Source organism: Motacilla alba, chromosome 5, assembly GCF_015832195.1.
Source record: "Motacilla alba alba isolate MOTALB_02 chromosome 5, Motacilla_alba_V1.0_pri, whole genome shotgun sequence".
NCBI lineage: Eukaryota > Metazoa > Chordata > Aves > Passeriformes > Motacillidae > Motacilla > Motacilla alba.
Genome location: NC_052020.1, coordinates 6,485,945 through 6,507,832, shown reverse-complemented (window position 1 = coordinate 6,507,832; position 21,888 = coordinate 6,485,945). Strand labels below are relative to the sequence as shown.

At 39.8% G+C, this 21,888-nt stretch overlaps 1 protein-coding gene across 23 annotated transcripts in view; it reads right to left on the bottom strand.

The window, feature by feature from the left end:
- Nucleotides 1–21,888, bottom strand: part of PPFIBP2 (PPFIA binding protein 2) — a 97,726-nt gene that overhangs the window by 6,734 nt on the left and 69,104 nt on the right. For 14 of the 23 annotated variants that reach the window (XM_038137392.1, XM_038137391.1, XM_038137400.1 and 11 more), the window contains 16 exons: nucleotides 17,050–17,229; nucleotides 15,532–15,624; nucleotides 12,711–12,819; nucleotides 11,242–11,274; nucleotides 9,504–9,565; nucleotides 8,909–8,984; nucleotides 8,135–8,232; nucleotides 7,891–7,955; nucleotides 7,311–7,379; nucleotides 6,866–6,926; nucleotides 5,294–5,335; nucleotides 3,547–3,691; nucleotides 2,195–2,227; nucleotides 1,488–1,626; nucleotides 710–838; nucleotides 67–217 (listed from right to left, as the gene is read on the bottom strand). In XM_038137392.1, coding sequence (XP_037993320.1) covers nucleotides 67–217; nucleotides 710–838; nucleotides 1,488–1,626; nucleotides 2,195–2,227; nucleotides 3,547–3,691; nucleotides 5,294–5,335; nucleotides 6,866–6,926; nucleotides 7,311–7,379; nucleotides 7,891–7,955; nucleotides 8,135–8,232; nucleotides 8,909–8,984; nucleotides 9,504–9,565; nucleotides 11,242–11,274; nucleotides 12,711–12,819; nucleotides 15,532–15,624; nucleotides 17,050–17,229 — 1,485 coding nt within the window. The remainder of the gene's footprint in view (nucleotides 1–66; nucleotides 218–709; nucleotides 839–1,487; nucleotides 1,627–2,194; nucleotides 2,228–3,546; nucleotides 3,692–5,293; nucleotides 5,336–6,865; nucleotides 6,927–7,310; nucleotides 7,380–7,890; nucleotides 7,956–8,134; nucleotides 8,233–8,908; nucleotides 8,985–9,503; nucleotides 9,566–11,241; nucleotides 11,275–12,710; nucleotides 12,820–15,531; nucleotides 15,625–17,049; nucleotides 17,230–21,888) is intronic. The other 9 variants (XM_038137396.1, XM_038137408.1, XM_038137403.1 and 6 more) reach the window with 7 other exon arrangements.

Here is a 21,888-nt window from a genome sequence, read left to right as displayed (position 1 = left end):
GTAGAGCCAATGGTTTGGAGGGGGCTGGTGGGACAGAACCAGCAGGTGGAGAGAAGCAGTGATTACCTTTTCCATGTCCTGAGGTGTGGCAGTTAACAGCGTGTGGCCTGATGTCACCCACTGCCGGGCAAAAATCACGTACTGGCCCAGGCCAAAGTCCTCCAGCCAGTTACAAACTCTTTCAGTGCTCCACTGAGCAAACGGGGCATTGTGGTCGCTGAAAAGCACAAGAAACATTGGGAAAATCTTAAAGGAAAGAAGGAACGTCCATATTGGAAAGCTCATGGTGTGCCAGAGGCAGCACAGCAGCAGATCTGTGGGTGTGCTGTGTTCTGGGGTGCTCTGGGAATTTGGCAGCCCAGGCACAACCCGTGAACAGCTGCAGGGCAGACAAGAATTCCCCATCTTCTGTTTGAAAAGAGGGAAAAGGGAACTGCTGAATCCTCATCGTTATGCAGATGAGGAGGTAATTATTACCCTTGTTCTTTAACAAGGTGAAATTTCTGACACTCCAGCAAGCAGCTGCAACTTGCAGCTGGAGGAGCGCAGGCAGGGGATGATTTTGCCACCAGGGAAATTCTTTCCAGCTGCTGTGGAATTCCACAGGGACCGAAATGCTTGGGCAAAGTCCCCAAGAAGAGGGTTTGGCTGTTGGGCACATTTAACACCACCAGGCTGTGCCAGGGAGAGGAGGAGGAGGAGCTGTTACCTCTTCTGGCCTTTGGTGTCCTTGGATCGGGATAAGCGAGGTCCAGCTGTTGCCCGGAGACCTCCCCTCCGAAACTCTGCCAGGCCCAGGTCGTCTGCAGGGAAGTTACCTGACTGAGTTCTTCGTATTCTTGCAAGACAAGAGTGCCACGACAGGACTGTTAGCTGCTGACAGAGGATGTTTGCTCTGCATGGAAACTACAGTGACAACTAAACAGCTCTGTGGATCTCCCTGGAAAATGCAATTGCCAAATTCCAGAGGCAGCTGAAGGAGTTCTAGGAAATTCAGTCTGGACCTAACTCTGGAGGAAAATAAAGGAGCTCCACGGAGCAGCTGTAACACTTTGATCCAATTAATAACCCAGACTTGGAAATGGCTGCTGTTGCTGAAGCAGATCGAGTGGACACAGTGCAACTGTGCCCTGATTTCTGTTCCTTCTGTTTCCCCCTTTTTTTTTTTACCTAGTGTCTTTTGTAATGAGAAAATCGCTACAGTTTAATTTTTCGTGGCTAATAAAACTGCTGGCATGTTAAATTAATAGCATTAAGATGACAGCAGTGCCTTGTTTCTTTCACCAGCATGATGCTGTGAACACTCCCAACATTCTTTCCACCCCCCTGTGTACATAAGGACACATCCAGGCAATCCCAGCGCTGCTTTTGCTCCCCAAATTTTAGTTTATTCTTGCTATGGATAATTGTACATTTTGCTGGAATTCATTCTCAGCTAAAATGATTTGACAGTGATTAAAAAAAAAAAACAAACCAAAAAACCTTACTTTCCCCAGATTTTCTTGATCCCTTTTGGACTCTTCCTGTTTTCTGGAGCCCATGGAGATTGTTGACCTGAATCCGTTCCCGAAGAGAGAGGTGAAAGGTCATCCGAGACCACTGTACCATCCATGTTCTCTGTTTCTCCTGGGTTAAGAACAGTATTATAGTTCACATTTTATACTCATTATTGGTAAAGTTGTTATCTGGGAGGCTGATGGTTAAATGCAGCACATGATACCAAAGTAGAGATACCCATAAAATATTTATTTTTTTTAAAAAAACCAAACATGCTCGGAAGGTGAAAAAGCAGCTGGACATTTGATTAAAAAAAGAAAAAAAGAAAAGAAAAGAATAAAACATTGGGTAAAATAATTCTGTTATTTCAGTCTTTTCTATTTAACTACATCATTTAAATTAATTGAAGGTCTTCTTGGCTGCTCTTAATACCTCTGCTCCTCCATCAAAATCAGTGGGAATTTTTCTAAATTCAGTGAAAACAGAACGAAACCAGGAATAAGTGCCATAAAAAGAAACCCCATGTGAATGCCACACAGCAGGAGCTATTACTTCATTTCAGTACTGCACGTACGGAGTTCAGTCTGGAGGGCCCAGCTGGGATTAGTATTTCATAGGGAAAGGGAGAGGGAAAGGAAAAAAAACAAAGTAAGCAGCAAACTGAGTGTTAAAGTTGCATCTTGTTTGGATACAGTACCTAGCACGGGTGCACTGACACTCCTGCCGCGATCTTCAGTCATCCCAAGAAGCAGAAAGCCAGATGGAGAAGCAAAGAAGATACAAAACACCAGCAAAATAAAGTTACAGAAGGGCAGAGTAGTTAAGCTAAGCACTTAGAGCAGAAACAAAAAAAGAAAAAGAAGTAGTTATGCTCGACGTGGAAGTGAATATGCATTGGTGTGCACAAGCCCCAAGAACTCTGCACAGATCATCTTGAACAGGTAGGGATGGAAATGGATCTGTTTGGGCTTTCCTAACTGGTCTTGGAAAGTTTCAGCTCTTAAAGCAAAGACTACAGAGCTCTACGAAGCCTGCAGAGTATCTGAAATGAAGCAGTGGCTAAGATTACATCAAATTGCTCTGAAATACAGAATTGGAGGTGGAATAAATTCACTGCACGTGCAAGAAACAAACCAACCTGCAGAAAAAATTCTCTGAACTCGGTGTATTTAAGAAGCCATTGCTTGTTTCTGGAAAAAGAATATTTTCCTTTTCAAGCTCACCCACCCTTGGATAATCCTGCAGTTAAAGACACTTCAGCATGACTCATGCATTGCCTGCAAAGTTGCCATCACAGAAAAAAAAAAAGCACTTTCAAAATGCCTAAACAACCACAACCTATTGCAACCTTGAAAATGCAGTGTGCTAGCAGCTTTTAGCTTAAAATTAACCAACCCTCACCAAAGAAAAAAAACAGCAGCCAAACAAACAAACAAAAACCCACTGTAACTTCCGAAGTGCAGGAAGACTTCAGAATCACAAGGGTTACTCTTGTGCCCGAGCTCCCAAGCCCTTCAGTCCTAAAAATACCTTAACACCTTTTTATCAACAAATCTGTGCTTTAGGTGCCGCTGAAATGAAATTAATTCAGGCTTCCACAGGGCTGTGGTTGTGGAGTGGAAATATATTTGTAGCTCCAAAATCCACGATGTTTTTCTGCATGTAGTAAATTAAATTTTCACTAGTGGGTCCCCCACAGTTGAACAACCAACCGTGCTGATAGAGGGATTTTTACCCAAAATTTTCATGGTTTTGATGGTTGCACTATGAAGATTCAAGTGGTATTGTCAGGTGCAAACAGAAAAAAAAAAACCCTCAAAACTAAAAATTAAACTCATCCCTCATTCTGCCATGAGCTATGGGACTACTTCTGGTATTTGTTAAAAAAAAAAAGGAAAAAAATAAAAAAAAGTAGTAGTAGGACATTCCCTAAGTGAACCACGTGAACATCACAGTGCATTTTTCTGGCACAGCAGATTCCATCCCATGCTACGTCCCAGCTCCTCAAGCAGTTTGAATGTTCCCTCTGGGAGAGGCACAGGTACATACTCAGGCCAGGGACGCCGTTGTCATCGTTGTCATTCGTGCCACATCCCTCTGGGGAGCTGTACATTCCCTGCTCTCCGTTCTGCAGGGCTCGGGGCAGCTTCCCTGGCAGCGTTTGGTACTTGCTGCCTTTCCCCACGGGCTTACTCTGCCGTTTTTAAAAGAGGGAAAGATAAAATAAATACAAAATTCAAATTGCTCACAGCATCTGCAATCTGCTACACAATGTTTCACAAAGCTGAGAAAAGAGTATGGTTCAAAATGACTCCACTCCCTGCAAGTTCCTGCTTACAGACAACTCAATTTAAACCCATCCATCAGCTGACAGTTTCTTAGCTAAGACACGGCCTTGCCTTCCCTCATCTGCTCCTCCCTCTTCACCCACTCTGCATTACTTTAAAATATATGTTAAATATTACCTGGTTTTGCCATAAGAATTTTTCTAGCTGTCTCCCTTTCCTCCAGGACCCTGTCACTATTTCATTGTTTGATCTTTCCAAGGTCAGCTTTGATAGCACCAAAAATGTGTTTAGTTACTTCTCAGATCATTTTTTCCTCCCCTATTTTCCACCAGACTTTCTCTGTTTCTGCCTCACAATTGCATCTCACTGGAATTCAACCCCAAAGTATTTGTACACCTCAAATTTCCACAAAAGCATTTCCTACCACCATTAATGACAGTAAGAGAATCAAAGCCAAAGTTAGGGTACAAAAATTTAACTTTTCTAAGGAAAAAAAAAATCTCTTTGCATAGACAGAATTGTAATTGTGATTTTTTTTTTTTTTGAGAATTAGAGCTAAATATAATTGCCAGTTCTATCACAGAACCTAATTTGCCTTGCATTCAAGTCATATCTACTTGGGCACCTGGCTCCTTTTACAAGGGTAGATGACATGTTCCCATAAATCTGGTATTTTTTGAGCCTAATAAGTTTATTTTCCAGGCAAAGCACGTGTTTCACAGAAGTACTTTTGCCTACAGTTTTGGAAATGGCTTGTTGGGATTTCTTCAACACTGAATCCAGAGGAAAAGATGGACAAGGCAACACTGGGTGAAAGCTGCAGGACAGGGATGCTTTTTGAGATAAGCAGTGAACCTGCAGCTCCAGCTGCCATTATTAGGGGGAGTGCACATCCAATATGTGTTTTGGAATAAACTCCCACTGGGAAAGGTTTCAGTGTCAGAATGGAGGTTTCATAGGAAAACTCTGCACTGGAAATAGGCAAACCATATTTAGTACAGAGGAGAGTACAGTGTGCTCCTATTCAGTAATCCCACTCCAACAACATTTTTTTCAAAACATTGTCTGTGACAGGATGATACATTAAAAATTCTGTGAGATAACCACTGCTTTATCTGTTCTTATTCCAAGGCCTAGAGGATTCTTTGGATACTACAGCTGCAGGCCAGATTGCTCAGGTCCTTTACTCCTGCTCCTTTTTGGCAACTGCAGGAGTACATTCATACTTGCACCAAAAATATTGTGAGAGTAGAGAAATTATATCTTACATCAGCAGTGTGTATTCTGGGACTGACTGACTGACCTCAGCTTCATGTAACAAGCTTCTAGATAAAAAGTCAAGAACATTTCCCTCTCAAATCTTTACTCCCTGTGTTGTTTGTCAGCACTGGAACTATGCAAACATTTTGAAGAGAAAAGGAATATAAAATGCAAACCAGCCATACCATCACAGCACATCACACCACACCACACCAGAGAATTGTTAGGGAAGGTTGCAGTTAATATACCTCTTGTTCTACAACAGGCTGTGCTGGTTTTCCATCTACATACTATGGAGTTTCAGGGAGGGCAATTTCAAAGTTTTGTGGAAAAAAGCAACAGACAAATGTTAGTATTAACATACATACATGGAACATCAAATGTAGTCTTATTGCTATAGAGATGGTGCTTAATGTATGGACAATACATTACAAGGACCTCTTAATTTCATCTCAATCCAATATTTAATACTAATTCTGTTTGTTCATTCCCCACTCTACAAAATTCCTGCTTAAGTTCTGTTGTGATCAAAGGAATTTTGCTATTTTCAGGTTTCTGGGTGGTCCCTTTAGAGTTGCTTTGAGCTGGGAACACAGCAGCTGTTTAACAGACCAATATGAAAACAACTGACATAAAATAATACACACAATCCTGTGTGGATCCAGCTGAAATCATAAAGAGCTCTGACAGAAACCAAGCGATAAAAAAATTCCACCACAGTTAGGTCAGGGACACCGATGTGGTTTATTATTTTATTATTATCATTGCTGGAAGCAGTGGGACTTTGAGCTTTGAGAAAGGCAGAATAACTCCAGCATAAATGTGTAGGTCCAGCCTTATCAAAGCACATCACAGAGACAAATTCAGATTTTTGGTTTAAGACAGGAAAATAACTAAAAGTTAGGACAAGAAAACCTTTATCAGTTCTCCACGGGATGAAATGTGAATTCTGATTTGTCACATGTGTGATTACAATCAAATGAAATTTCACAAATTTCATTCCACTTGGTCACTACCATCTCCAGCAGTTCAAGAAAAATATGAAATTATTTAGGAAAAAGTTTTAAAAATTTAAGAATTAGAACAATCTTATGACTACTATCTGATTTCAATGGCATTACTCTAGGTCACCTGGTATAAAGCCTAATTTGGGTACAGAAAAAAACAACAGTCTCACAAAGCAGAATTACACAAGTGCAGAAAAATGTCAGTATACATAATGACAAAACAAGACCGTGGACCACAATGTAACAAGACTTTGCAAATTGGGAAGTTTTATTCTGGAATGGAATGAAAGCCCTTGAAGTGCTCCTGCTGCTTTAACTAAGGCAGCATCGCTGCCAACTTCAGGAATGCCATTTGCATCAGAAAGCTCAGGGAAAACACTGTTACATGCACACACCCAAAAAGGATTCCTACGTGGAAATACCCGGTCCCAATATTTAGCTACTTTCAGGATTAGTGGCCTTAATATTTTTGGTGATTTGGAAGTAAACTATATTTAAAAAAAACCCCAAACAACTATAAACAAAATAACACTGCAGTTTAACAAAACGACTCCTCATTATTTCTTGTGTTTCACTTAAATATTTTTCTCTCAGGGCAAAAACTGAATTTGAAGGTGTGTCCACAGGGGTGTGTCAACCAGCTTAGAAATGGGGGGGGAAAAGAACCTGAGCTGTTCTAGGGCTCTTTCCCCACATACAGAGTTAGTGGTGGTTAATGTTATTGTATGCACAACAAAAATAATATTTATACTTGATCTTTGTCCTTTAGTTGTGACATTAAACACCAGAAGCTGTGATTATAAATAAACCAACCTTTTCCAAGGATTCGCTCTGCAAGTCTTCTAAACTGCTTGACTTTTTTTTCTGTGGACCCCTTAAAAATGGCACAGGCAAAGAAGCAGCAGTTAATACAACACGGTTTGTTGGCACATCACCAGTGTCTCATGCACAACAGCTGCAGAAGTCACATAATGTCCCCATAAAACATAGCTCAGAATTAAGATATTTGTTTATTTTATTGTGGTTTTAGTCTGAAAATCATGGCATTGAGAACAGCAATGGAGGAAGGCAGAAAGAGCAACAAGGCATCCTCTGACCAGCAGTGAAAGGCAACCAGGCCCAGTGGGCAGCTGTAGCCTCCTTCCTCCAGGTGATCTTAGAAACTCTTAACAAGCACAGCAACAACTCTCTGTGCAACCTTTAGGGATCTTAGAAAGGGAAATTGCCTTACATTTTGATGGAAGTTAATTATTCTTACCTATTTGTGATTTCCAAAGATTCTTCCTGCTGAGAGGTTAAATTACTTGAAGGTACTGGAATGCTTCCACTTTAAATAGAAAAAAACAACTATATATAAATATATCAAAATATGATATATAAACATAAATATATAAATATGTTTTATAGCAATAAATATAAACACAAACACAACAAAATTTATATATAAATGAATCAAATTATGATATATAACATAAATATATAAATACGTTTTATAGCAATAAATATAAACCCAAATACAATGTAACAGAATAGAATATACAGTATATATATGTTAATAAATATTATTTATATAGATTATATATTTATAATATAATATAAATATACTAATACTGTATATACATCTATTACATAAATATATAATATATGATCTATAAAAATGCTGAATTGTTCCTATCATTTACACCTTAAACACCTAAGCATTGCAAACCTCCACGACAAGCACAGCTTTCACAAGTGCCCCAAACTGCAGCAAAGCCAAGGACAGCCAAGAGAAGATGCCAACAGTCAAACAGTCCAAATAATACAATTTAGCACCACAGGAGAAAGAAAGGTCTTGCCTGATTTCCATGGCTTTGTGTGGCACTGGAGGGAGCACAGCTGGTGACAATTCTCCTGCAGAGGCCTGGGGAAGATACAAGAGTTTCAAGCCTGTAGCTCTGCTGTCTTCTGCTCAATCTACTGTGCCCATACCAAGGAATACGAAAATCCAGCCAGGGCTGAACCCTCACCCACATTACTACAGAGAAACCAACAGCAAAAAAATCATCCATACAGCAGAGCCTGCTTGTAGGACATCTGTACCTCTGTTTTCAGTAATTCTCCTTGAGAGTTATTCAGAAGATTCCACTTCCTTAAAGTCGCCTCAAGTTCCTCTTCACTGCCACCAGAGACAGGAGAGCCTGAAAGCATTAGGGAGTAGAAGTAGAAAGGGAGAGAAACTGGCAAAGTTTTCTCTCTGCAGTTTGAGCTCAAGAATCCAGAGCATCAGGGCTTGTTCCTCGCTTCTTTTTATGTATTTTTACTTAATGAATGTTCAGAGAGAGATTTACTCTCATTCTCTAGTTTGTGTGTTAAATACATTCACTCTCATTCCATATTTTTGTGTGTTAAACACAAGTTTCCATTCTGCCATGCAAGGCCTAAAAATATTGTTATTGCTTGTTAATGTGATGGTGTGCATGGAACAAAACTGTCCTTTCAGAAGGTCAAGCATCCCAGATTCAATTCAGGGCTGAAAACTGTGGTGGAACCATCAAATGAGATTGTCCTAAAACACACTCCACTTCCTACACTGTAAATAAGAAATGGGAAACAGATTGGTTTTTTTTTTCCCCTCCTCAGTGAAGTTAAATACATAGGACTGTGTGCAGCAAAGCAATGTGAGTTTCCAGTTTCTCCTTCGAAACAAAACTTGTCTTGTCAGCTGTCAGGGTTTTCCTCAGTGGAAGGGAAATGAGTTCTCCCTCTCTAGGATCATTTGATGCCGTGAAATGTGGCTGGTGGTCACAGGTGACGATGGTCACAGGAAACACCACATAAAAATAAAAGCAGGAAATTGTTCACAAGCCATTTTACCATGAGCTGCAATCATTATGTCCTTGACCCTCCTGTACTGGCTTAGCAGTAGTGTCAGCTCCTCTATCCGACGGTCCTGAGGAAAACATTAAATAAATTAAATTACATTTTAAATCCTTCACTTTTAACTGCAGAAACACTGTACTACACCTCTGTGATTTGAAAGAAAACAGGCTCAGTCCTTCACATGCCTTGTAAGGAATGTTATTTGCCTTTGTACACAATATTTGCTGGACAATGTGAAATTATAGTTGTAAGGAAACCAGAGGAGTTTAACATTACAGCTTTTTTTTCAGAAATAAATGTTATGAGCCACAGTAATGTTCTCCAGAACTAATGTTTCCCTGCCTGGATTCTCTACTTGCTAAAGGAAGTTTTTAGGGATGCATTATTATTGTCTATGTGATCACATATGGGTGTGCCACTATCCAGAAAAATCCCATGGCTTGATTTGTGACCACAAAAATGACAGTCTTGTGAAGAATGAATCCCCTTTCTCATTTAGTCCTTACAGAAAGCGTCTTATTTGGAACATTTCAGACATTCAAAACCACAATTTCATTCTTAACACACAGAACAAGGATTATTTTCTCACCTTTTCTTCATTTGCGGCCAATAATGTCTCCATTCCTATCTTCAACCTTTGAACTTCTTGGTCTGAAAATGTTTGAAAATGTTGTAAGAGAAATAAGACTTGTTCTGTTTACTGTAAATAGATGTTTTGTGATACTGTCCCTATGTTCTTACTAATAACCAAAACCACGTCAGTGGTGTGGCCAGTGCACTACTAAACTGCTTTTAGAGTAGATTTTTTTTCAGAACCTGAACTATAAAAAGCATTGCACAACACAAACATCCTGGTTTTGCTTACAAAAGACTACATAACACTATTTTAAACTGTGGAAGTCAGCAATGGAAAAGAAAAGAAACACTGAAGCTCAGTTTGCAAAAGATGAGAGTGTGTTTGCTGTTACATACTTAAGGAAATAATTTAAAGTAGGATTGAATACATATTCCATCCGAGAAGTAGCTAAAGTACATCCCTGAACTTGGGAATGAAAAATAACAAAAAACTGGTTTGATAGAAGGAAGTTCTGTAAAATGTCATTTACTTAAACGTTTCAGCATGGGCAACTTGGTTTAAATCTACATCATGAGCTAATGGAGAATTTCCTCACACACAATTTAGTGATAGAGGCTATCCAGTAATGTTAAAATCAAGTCAACTAAAACACCCTCTCTGAGATTGATGAGGTTGCTAATCACACCCTAACTTTGCTGAACCAAGCCTCTCATTTTTCTCTACAAAATAGTCCCAGCAAACCTTCCTGAGTAAACCAAGTGTGATGGAGACAGAACCTGAAATATTTCTTGTCTTGTAGCTACCACCTCCAGCTGTTCATGCTTTGACATTACACCAGACACAACTGCTCCCGAAAAACCATGAAAACAGACATGGCAGCAGGCAGGAAGGGAGAGAGGGGAAAGAAAATCAACATTGCCAAAGAGCATCTGTGAAAAAAGGCTTTACAAATGAAGGTTGAACACACAATGTCATAGCTAAACTGTTTGAAAAAGCTTAGTTTGTAATTAGTAATTAGTTTGTATTGCAGGGATTCTGGAAAGTGCACACCTTGCAATGATTCAGTTTAAAACATGTACATGAACCTCACAGGTGTTTTCTCAAAGAAGAGACACAGGACATGCACAGGCACAGCCAAATCAAAAACTAAAGCCAGCAGGCAGTGGGCAAGCAATCAGGAGACTTTTAAAAAAAAAAATCACAGTCCTACTAATTTCTCTTTATAAATATTAGACCTCAAAAAGGACTGGTGTCAAGGTAGATTTAAGAACACTAAAGCAAATTTTACTTACAGTATTCATTAATATCATCAAATATGGGGACATTTATTCAGATTTTTTTAAAATTTAATTCAGTGATTAAAAAAAAATTTAAAAAAGCCTAAATCCTCCCCTCCAAAGAGAAAGGCTTTCAATTAAAGCTGTCTTTCCCATCATTAAATGGGGTTTACATATGTGCAAATAAAAGAGGGCAATTGTTAAGTTTTGGCTCTGTTAACCTTGACAACGTCCCTTTGAAGCCCAACGCTTTGATTTGTGAACCTCTGACCTTTATTCCTGCAGTGAAATCTCACTGAGCAGGGAAAGGAGCTGTCTGCTTGCTGCAAGCAGTGAAAGCAGCGCCTCGTGAGTGTTACAATTAGACAGCCAAATCTAAACAAACGTGGAATTATTGCTGCAGAAGGCATCTGAGTTACCATTGGTGTGAAAGGAACAGGGAGATAAAGCCAAAAGGGAATTGCAAGGCTTACGTTTTTCTTTTAGCCTTCTCCTATAAACTTCCTCTACGATGGTAAGTGGTGAGAGTCAAGTAAAGTATGTAGAAAAAGCACACATTAGATCCATTTGGCAATTGAATTAGGATATGCATTCTAGCATACTACAAGTACATTCACATCGTTTTTCAACTTCATCTGAGAAGACCACCTAAAATTCTGATCAATCAGTAATTTTTGTTTGTTTGTTTGTTTTCAGAAGGATTGCTACTGTTTCCATTCAAATACAATCTAAGTGCTTTCCTTGAATGTAGCCCACAGATTTTGTAGAGGGTTTGATTCTTCTGACACTGGAATCAAGGACAGTGTCACCACACTTCTAGAAGCTGAACCCTGCTGAGCTCTGGATTTACTGTCATACCATTATCTTTCTTTTGAAATACCCTAAATTATTTGGGAATCTCACAGAAAATACATATTTTTATTAGTAGAAGGGTTCCTCTACCAAGCACTGCTGTTAGACAAACTAATTTTCTGGTTAGACATGCAGCTCTCTACATGCACAAGCTCTGCAGCTGGGTGAGATCACCACGAGGAGATGTTAAGTCACTCTGTTGGAATGAACCAGAGGAGGTTTTGGGAAGCCCTGGGAAGGAGGAAGCATAGCACGTGGAGATTCACATCCCAGCCAGGGCAGTCTTGGGAAGCCTCAGTTAAGACCCACAGAAGCTGTTAGAGCAGCAAAGCTGATGCCCTGTGCTACACTGCACACAAATACTCCTGAGTGGCTGAGTGCTGGTGCTGCAGAGGAGAAAGGTCCCTAATTCCATATTCTCCTGGGCCAGCAGTTGGCAGGAGCCCCAGGGAGTGAATATTTCAGAGAGCTGTGGCACCACTGGTTGAGACCAAAGGCTAAACAAACTGGTTTGCTTGCCACTGACCTGTGTCAACAGAGGCAAACAGAAACCTGCAACATTGCAGAAGCCTAAACCAGCCCAGGATGGCAGGGACACTGAAAATGCAAACTTTCATGGGACAGGGAGCCCGAATGAGACACAGCCATGAAGAAAGGAAGCAATGACCCCTTTAGGATGTTTGGACATTGAAACATTAGGCTTGGCTACTACCGTGACCCTTTTTTTTTCCCTTATAAACCAGAAAGTGTAAGGATTTTCCAAAGAAATTTTCAAGGTATACCTGAAAAATAAATTCCCATTGAACTACAATGAGTCTTTACAATTGTAAATAAAACACCAACAGAAAAAAAGTTTCAGGGTCCTGAGGATACTTATTTCAATTTGTGCTGCCTCTAGACTGGAATGGAATTTCACACATTAAAGGCCTCTAGCAGAACACAGAATGAATTGACATTGCTTTTCCTCCCATAATAAATTTTAAGTCCATTCTTGCATTTCTTTGTATCCCTTTGCAATCCTGCCAAGCTGCTACCAAAGCAAACTTGAAGTAGGGTTCTGAATTTTTAATTTTTTTTCCCCTCCTCTTACCTCTTTCTGCCACTTCAGAGTACGAGGAGGTCCTGGAGAGCTGACTTTGCAAGCGTTCTATCTCTGCATCTTTGAGAGCCAGCTGCTCCTGGAGCTGGGCTATCTCAGCCTGAAAAAGAGCAAAGTCAGAATATCTTCCCCACCCACTGTCTGTGAATCTGTCCCAGGAATGAGGAGACGTCTGAGTGAGGCTGTGATTGAGGCCAGTTACCAGCTCAGGATATTTCACAAACACTAGGACAAGTATACATATTTATGCTGCTATTGCTGTTAGAGAAGCTCATTTTCCCCCATGCAATTAGCTCTTGGAGAAGGCAGACTAACATTTCCAAGGATTTATGTAGGTAAGGAAACTCTGGAAAGCTCTTAATAATAATAACAACAACAACAACAACAACAACAACAACAACAACAACAATAATAATAATAATAATAATCATTTATATACTATTAATAATATAGTATATATTAATTATTAATTATACTATGCATTATATTATTATTAATAAATTATATAATAATCATATAATTAATATATTACATATTAATTATATAATATATTATATTAATATATTAATAACAATATGTTATATATTATTAATAATAACAATTATTATTATTATTATTATTATTATTATTATTATTAGGAACTCAAACTTTGCATGAAGACCTCTAAAAGATATCAAAGGATTTTTAAACAGATTCTGGTTTTTAAATTTTTTTTATTGTTTTATTATTTATTTTTGTTTTTAATCCTAGTTACTACTTACTAGTACAACTGAGAATCTATTAATACTGAGCCTTCTCAGCAAGATAATAAAACTGTTTTTCCTCAGAACAGCAAATAGGGTAGAAGGAAAGCATGGCCTGGAAAGCCACCACACACATGCACCAGAATACCATTCATTTACATTTCATACATTTCATTCATTTCATTTACTGGAGATTTAGGGCTGCCACCCGATTTGGATAGAAAATCCCACATGAAAAAGCTCAACATGACAGAGGGAGGAGAATTCTGTGATTGATCAGCTTGAAATGCTGCAATTCTAATCTGTTTTTTGTATTTATGAGAAAAACTGCTAGCAGCATATTTTACTAAGTCAGCAGTTTGATTAGATTTTCTTCAGAGGTGTCAAAACCATTGTGTGTCAACATTCTACATTTCCCCTGTAAAAGCACACCAAGCATCCTTGCAGATGAAAGGGTGAGGAAAAAGGGAAAAGCAAAGAAAAAGGACAAAAACCCCCATGAATGTGACCAGTTTCTCAAAATAAAATAAAGCAGGAAAGATGCAAATCACCAAACGACATTACCCAAACAGGGAGAAACACAGATTAATTAACACACAAGCTTATTTTCACCAGCAAGCAAGCAGTTGGATTGCAGGATAACGTCGCTGCTCTGCCTAAAATTCCACGTGGAATAGAAGAATCTGCCCTGTTGCATCTCTGAAGGGCTCCTACACTTCCCACTGACCAATATGCTTGTTATATCCAGTCATGGATTTATTCCAATTTCTTGTCTAAGAAGTTGGAATAACAGGAAGACAAAAGCCTGCAGACCTCTTAATACCAGATCTGGATTTGCCTCCCCTGGTCTACTCAACCTCAGAGCTCTTTCAAAGGCTCTCTTTTCCCTTAATATCTAATTCCTGTAATCTCTGATTATTTTTCTGCTTCCTCTCTCTTTCCTTGTACTTTTCTTCCTTTCCAGTCCTGCACCTTCTCTACCTCAGTGGGTTTTATGATTCTTCTTTCCTATTTTCCTTCTGTTCCTACTTTTTCCATAATTTCTGTCTTGGCAGCTGGCCACACACTGCTTGAGAAAATATTTTCCCAAAGACTGTTCATCTCCACCACGTCAGAGAAAACATTTTCATGGATTGAAGAACTATTATCTTAATGAAAAAAAAAAAAAAAGACATGACAGCAACATTCTGCTATTCATCCAAGAATTCTCAAAAGAAAGAAATGCTAATACAAATAATAGCTGTTTGTCATGTCTGGATCAAGCTATCAAGCATTAAATAGAAAATTCAGTTTAACAATTTGAAATCTTTCTCCAAGATTCAACCACAAGTCAAGAGCCAGTCATTCCTATCAACAGGGATTATTACACAAATGAAAGGAGATGTGATTACAGCACAAGAAGGAAAAATTGTATGGTGCTTTTTAATCCAGTGGAAAAGGGCTAAAAATTCAAACTAGAACTAACAGTGAGAATATTCCACTAGAAAAATTAATTGTTGGGGAAAATGATTAAATGTTTGACTTGTCAAGTTTCTCCAGATTATGATCCAACAGCTTTGCAGGACTTAAGGTCAACAAAAGTGTGAGGCAGCCGTGCAGTGTGATATACACAAAGCCAAAGCAGATGATCTAATGGTGTATTTTGGGCTTAATGTCTGTGAAAACAAATTCCATAGTAAGCAAACACCCAACAAACTTTGCATGCCTCTCTGGGAAAGTATATCCCACAGAGGCTTGTCACCATTACACAAATCCAGGCTAGGAAGCCTTCAAAGAGGCCTTTACTCTGAGCAGCTCTTTGCAAGTCAAAATGCCTTTTGTGGCTTCCTAAAATAAGAATTGCAAGAAGCACCAGGCTGGAGACTGCATGGAGGGAGCAAAAGGCACTAAGAAAGCCACACCACCTTCAAACCAAGCTATTTATTCCAAAGATGGTTAAAGAAAACTTGACAACATAGCTACCCTGCGCAAGGTATATGTCAGAAAAGTAAATATTGATGAGAAATGGAGCCTATCTCTTTCCAGCTGATAGATGCCTGTCATTAGAAAATGCCAGGGATTGTGCTTACTTTAGTTGCTTTCAATTTCCACTCATACTGATTTCTTTCGTTTTCCAGTTCTTCCACCTTAATTTTGAGGTGTCTGAGTTCCTGTAACAAACCCTGCAGAGGAAGAAGGAAATTAAAGGCAAGGCTTTTCTGGCAGATATTAATTTTCCCCAGTCCTGAATTACAGATCATGCATGGATCACACAGTATTCAACACTGAACTGCCACGTTAAAAACTGTGACCTGCTCTAAGAAGCTGTCCCTTAAATGTCCCTTCTCCCATTCCTTGATAGAATTGTATCTCATTCATTCTAAAGGACAATATTATTAAAACCTTGAGGGAGCTCTGACAGGACAAAATGTCTTAAAATGAACTGAGGAAAGGAACAGTTTGGAGGAGTAACCCAACTTTGGACTCCTGGGCGGTACATACACTAAGAACCACACTAACATCTTGGATTACACTGAGATTTATTTGGAATGACTCCTAGATTTGACTCTCAGATTATTTCTCCAACCTAAAGCCTGTCGTTCTAATAGTCCATTTAGCAGCTCTGCACAAAAACAAGCTCAGAAACAGCAGCACTATTTTCAAAATAAGTGTAACACACAGAATGGTTTTTTTAATAATATAAACCTATGAGAGAAATTACTGAAAAACACCCTCACAATACAAGAAGATTACTTATGTGTTCTGGGCATGCAAATTTTAACCAAAGAAATGTGGCAACAACCTGATTGCAATCAAGTATTAAAATGTTTTTTTCTAGGCATACCAGTATCATTCCACCTTCAGCGACATGAAGCCATTTATGCAAAGTAGCTTTTGTTTTGCCATGTGACACATTTTTTATCAAATACAACCAGGATCTGTTATGTAAATTCTGGTACCTGCAAATGGCAGGGAATAAACTAAACCGTGATGGATTTGCTATTTTAAAAGTACCAGCAGATTATTTTTATTATAGAAAAAGAATTATTTTTAATTAGAAAAAGAAAGGGTACATGTCAGAGAGTCTTAGCTGAGATTATTTGATACCTGTGTTAAGCTTTTAAGATATCCAGGAATCAATAATCTGTGTTCAGAGGACTGGTTAGGCCACACCATCAAGCACAGCTGGGGTGGCATCATCACGAGGAAAAGCAGCAAACTACAAACCATGCCAGCATGCTGCACAAAATCAGACAAATCTCAACCCCTAAATCCAAAAAACCCACACCAACCAGCACTGCAGACTTACAAGTGAAATGGAAACTATGAAAAATCTGGAAGGGGTGATTGGGATTTAGAGATTTCTGTGCCTTAGTAGACAGCCATCAACGGTGACCAAATTTGTCCCAGTAATTGGGGCGGAGAGTCTGAGGTGAGGTTTTTTTTTTTTCCTGGTCATTTTTTATGGCACTCTCACTCATTGCTAATGAAAGCCACAAAGATTAATGCCAAAACATTCCCAAGGCAGCTCTGGTTAGTGGAATTCAGTTTCTGCAAGAGGGAGAAGAGGCAATACAGAGGCTTCTGCCAAGGGGAGCTTCTCGTACTTCACACCGAGAGCAATTCTTCTGGCCCAGGGGCTCTATTGATCTTGCACCAGATTGAGGACCATTAGGGGTCAAGTCTGCTTTCCTATCTTGAGACTTTCTTTCTTGGATCCTACTATTAATTTCCAGCTGCAGTCTACACATCTGCTCCTGTAGGTCACTGATCAGGTTCACTACTGACTGAAAACACAGGAGGAAAGGGAGGGAAAAAAAAAGACAAAAAAAAATACAGGTGAGGAAAAAAATGATGCAAAGAATATGTTTCTACAGTTGCAGCACAAAGAACTACGTGAGGCACATTAAAGGCAAAGTAAAAAAAGACAGATTATGTGTTTCCTTTCAGATAAAGTAGATGTAAATGAGTACAAACCTGGAATATTGCACAAAGCCCACAGTTTACATGGAACAGAATCTACATTCCAGACTAATTCATGATTCTGACTCTGAAGTTAAGATCAGAAACTTTTTTTGGAAAGTTTCACAGTCATGGAAGGGATCATTTGGAACATATTTTAATATGCTGGCTCAGAGGTACACTTTTGCTGAAATGGGACTTGATTGCATTCATTTACCCTTCCAAATCAGCCAGAAGAAGAAACTGCAAAGTGCCCAGCTGGGGCCATAGCCTGCTTTTTCATAATTTATACACAGAATTCACTAGCAAAGTAATTCTGTTTCCAGGTCTAGCACGAGGCAGAAAAATAACTCCAAGACCTCTCTCTCTATCTGGGCAGGATCTTGAGGTGGAGGAGGAGTTAAACAACAGATGCAGGAGAAATCAGGAGAATAACACAGAAGAAAAAGTAATTATTTGAAAGTGCACCCGTTTGCTGGTCAGCTTCTTGGATTTGTGTGTATCAGTGATACACACACACAAAAATCCAGCTTAGAAAGCAAACCAAAGTCAAGTATGAAAATCTATATGACATTGCACCTAAATTCCCCAACTCTGTAGCAAATAGCACTGAGTATTTTTTCAGGTATCACGAGTCTGAAGTGCCTTTCTCTTAGCCTTCACGGACACAAATATCATGAATTTTGTGGTTTCTCAATCTTCTCAGGTGGAACAAATTTGAGGAGCTTAATCCATTTTTCAAAGGAGAGATAAAGATTTCAGTGGACAGAACAACAGATGACGTGGCAAATAATTTTTTTTTTATTATTTTCTTCATTAGAGTTCCCAACAATCCTCCTGTAACCTCAACTCTGCAGTAAAATCAGGAGTCTTAGAGCTAGGGATCAGCAAGGACAGGGCAGTAACAGCATCCACAGTCAACTTTGAACATTCACAAAGATTCACCTAACTCATCCAAAAGAGTTCCACACATTTGAGTATTTTCTGGCTCACTGTTTCAGATGAAATTCAGAAAAGCCATTACAAACATTTTACTTTATACATATTACGCTCAATCAGGATCACAATGTCTGATGCTCATCCTCTTTGACCCAGCAAACCTTTAATGGTCATAAATGAGGACTAGATTTGTTGTTTTTTGTTTTTTTTTTTTTTACCATCTTCTCCAAGATCAGGTACCTCCCAGAGCAGCACCAGCTGGGGATGGGAACTGGCGGGACGCACACACCCAAATCCCTCACTTTCTTTTAGCACCAAGGCTTGGTTTTTGCTCCTCTTTGGCAAGAGCTCTGTCAGCCCACACCAGAGTCTGGATGGAGAGGGGCAGCTCCAACAGGATGCACAGATTTCTGCGCACAAACTGGAGCTGCTCTGCTTCTGGTGACACGTGGGGATCCAGAAACACTTCTGCTGCTGCCTTGCAATTCTCTCTTTTGCGTTATCATTAAAAAAGGGGAAGGGGAAGCATCCACAGACCCCACAGGGCCAACTTGACAGTACAGAGCTGGCAGAAACCCTTATCCCAGATGAACTCCAGCTTGTGACTTCACAATTGTTTCCAGTTTCAAGGCGGAACAAGCCTTTTTGAGGTTCTTTCCCAGCAGGAACGTCCATTAACACTAACTACAACACCTTGATTCAGATGAGACAGCACACCAGACTCCCCAGAGGGAGTCAGTGCCTCACTGACTCAGGTTTCTTTGGAATTGCAAGTAGCTTTGCACTAGCTATTTAATTCAGAAGCTGCAAGAGCCACAAAATACTTGCCAGCAGCTTACAGCCAAACCCACAGACTTATCCCATGCTACAAAAGGAAGAAGCAGGACAGACAGAAAGTCTCTTTTGTCCACGTTCAGGTAGAGCAGACATCTGGGCAGCCATAAATCTTATGACAATGCTGCTTCCTCATACCTTGCTACATTAAGAAAAACACATTTTCAAAATTTCTGAGGCTTCTCAGGTAAGAGAAAATCCACACAACCCCTTCAGGTGAGAGTCCAGAAACCTTCATGGCATTACTGTGTCAAAAGGAGGACTTTATTCCCCAGAAAAGGAATTAAAGTGACAAAGCCAGGAGTGAGATAGTCCATGTACAAGCAGCTACTCTCCTGGCCCATCTGTAATATATATAAATAAATGGCACTGTATATTTAGTATGTACTTTTGAAGAGCCAGAGACAAGTGGCATTCAGTGTGAAATCAATACCTGTGAGGGGAGGGCAGAGATGCTTGATAAACCCTTTGCTGCTCACTAAAACCAAATCTAAATGACAGCTGCACAAGATGAAGTGAAACCAATCTTACACATTAAAACTCACACACATTTAGAGGGATGTCTTAGTTTGCTTTCTTTCCTCCCAGCCCGACCAGAAAAATAATTGTACAGATAAATTCCAAGTGACTGGAAACAGCTGCTGCGAAATAAGCCGGCACAGAATTAGAATAGAGAGAAAACATGGTTCAGCTGAATGATCCTGCAATGCCACATTTGATTTAAAACTTTTAAAGACCCATTATTATATTTAGAAATAGCAGGGTCAGCCATGAAGGATCTGAACAAGCTATTTAAAACGGTTTAACTACTGGATGCCAAAACCAAGAGCAAGCTGCAGGTAGACTGCTTGTTTTTGTCAAAGTGGTTTCTTCGTTAGAAAGATGTAGTTGGGCAGTGGAGGCAAAGAGTTCAGGAAAACACTCAAAATATTACCAAATTTAAGCAGCTGTAATCTAATAATGTAAAAACATTTAAAAATTTCATTCCGATGTTTGAAATCGTGTCTGTATTAAAAAAAATAGTATAATTTACAGGAAAAGGAGAAGAAATAGGGTTAAAGCATTAGATTCAACTAAGCATTTAATTTGATTTAAAGCAACTTGTGATAAATGGGATTAATGCTTGTTCAGGAGAATCTGAAATAAATACACAAATAACTGAACAAGCAAACCAAAAATGCTGTTTGTTTCCCACACCTTTCCTTCCTTTGCACACACAAAGTTTTGCAACTTTCAACATGCCAGAAACCTAATCACACTTTGGGGTAGTAAATAATTCAGCCCACACTCAGCACAACGATTCTCAACTTTTCCATCAGATTAGAATCCTTTTTTTCCATCTCAGCAGGAACGTGTCCTATCACTTTGCAACACCACCAAGGGCATCCAGTCTGTTAAAGCTCAACTTTCCCACCCAAGGGGGCACACACCTCACTGCAGCAGCAGCAGAATTGCACAGCTCAAAGGACAAGACCTCCCAGGCGCTCAAAAAACCAGTCCAGAAAAACGCACCCAAAACCTTTGCTGCTTTCCAAGAGCCAGGCTGGCCCTGCAGTAATAGAGGCATCCTCAGCCCTGTATTCCACACATCATGGGAGGCACTGGAAGCAGGCTGTAGCCATCGGGGGCTGCTCAGAGCTGCTCAGATTTTCAGGTAGCTTGAGAGTGCTCAGGCCCCCTCTGCACACAAGGCACTGGCAAATATGTCTGAAAGAGCACCAGAAGGGCCACAGGTGGTAAAAACAGCAGCTGGTGCCTCTCTGGCTTGCAAGCTCTGCCAGAAATCGCTCTCTTCGTGTTATCTTTGAATCTCTAAAGAAAACTTCAGAGAATAAATAAGCTGAAAGCAAACACACCCCAAACGAGCTACGTCACTGCAGGCAAAGTACTGATGCATAGTGATAGGTGATAACCTGTTCCACTAGCAGAGTTATAGAGAGCAAACAGTTCCTAATGCTGCCTGGATTTCAAATCCTCCTAAATCAATACGGAACAAAGGTGTTTTTTTTTTGGTTTTTGTTTTTGTTTTTTTTTTTTTTCCCCAGTCAGCAGTGTATAAACCCTTCCTTTCCAGGCAGTCCTCTCCTACTAGCTGGTCCCCTTACAGGACCACTGAGTAGAGCAACACATGGCAATTTGTTTGAATTTCTCTCTTCCACGATTGCTCTCCTCCCCAGCTCCCACCTGCTGCTCACCACCATGACACGAGTGTTGCTCACTTGAATTCCCTGTTTCATACTCTCTTTCTTAACCAATACAGCAAAACCCAAAGCTCCTTTGATGTGCAGAGCTCTCCACATCTGAAAGGGAGTAAGGGCTGGAATTGCCTCCGGCCCATGATATTTTTTTGCACTATTTATTATGTAGCCACAAGAGGAAAGACACATTTGAGGCAAATGCCCTCCCAAGTGCCACAAATACATTAAAATACCCAATCACAGTGCTTATGGCACCTCTGACACTACTGAGCTGACAGTCTTTGCTGCCCCAGAAATGATGGAAGAGCTCTGGAAGGCCTGGCAAAGCCATGTCAGTCCAGCTCCCAGGAAAAGGAAAGGGTTAAGTGAACACCCACTGCAACAAATGCTTCTGGAAGGGACTGTGCCTTGATGAAAGCCAAACAGCAACCTCTGAAGTATAATGAGAGAGAGGAAAAGAAACCGCATCCCGAAAATGCATAATCCTTCTCCTCACTGAATTCATAGGATCAG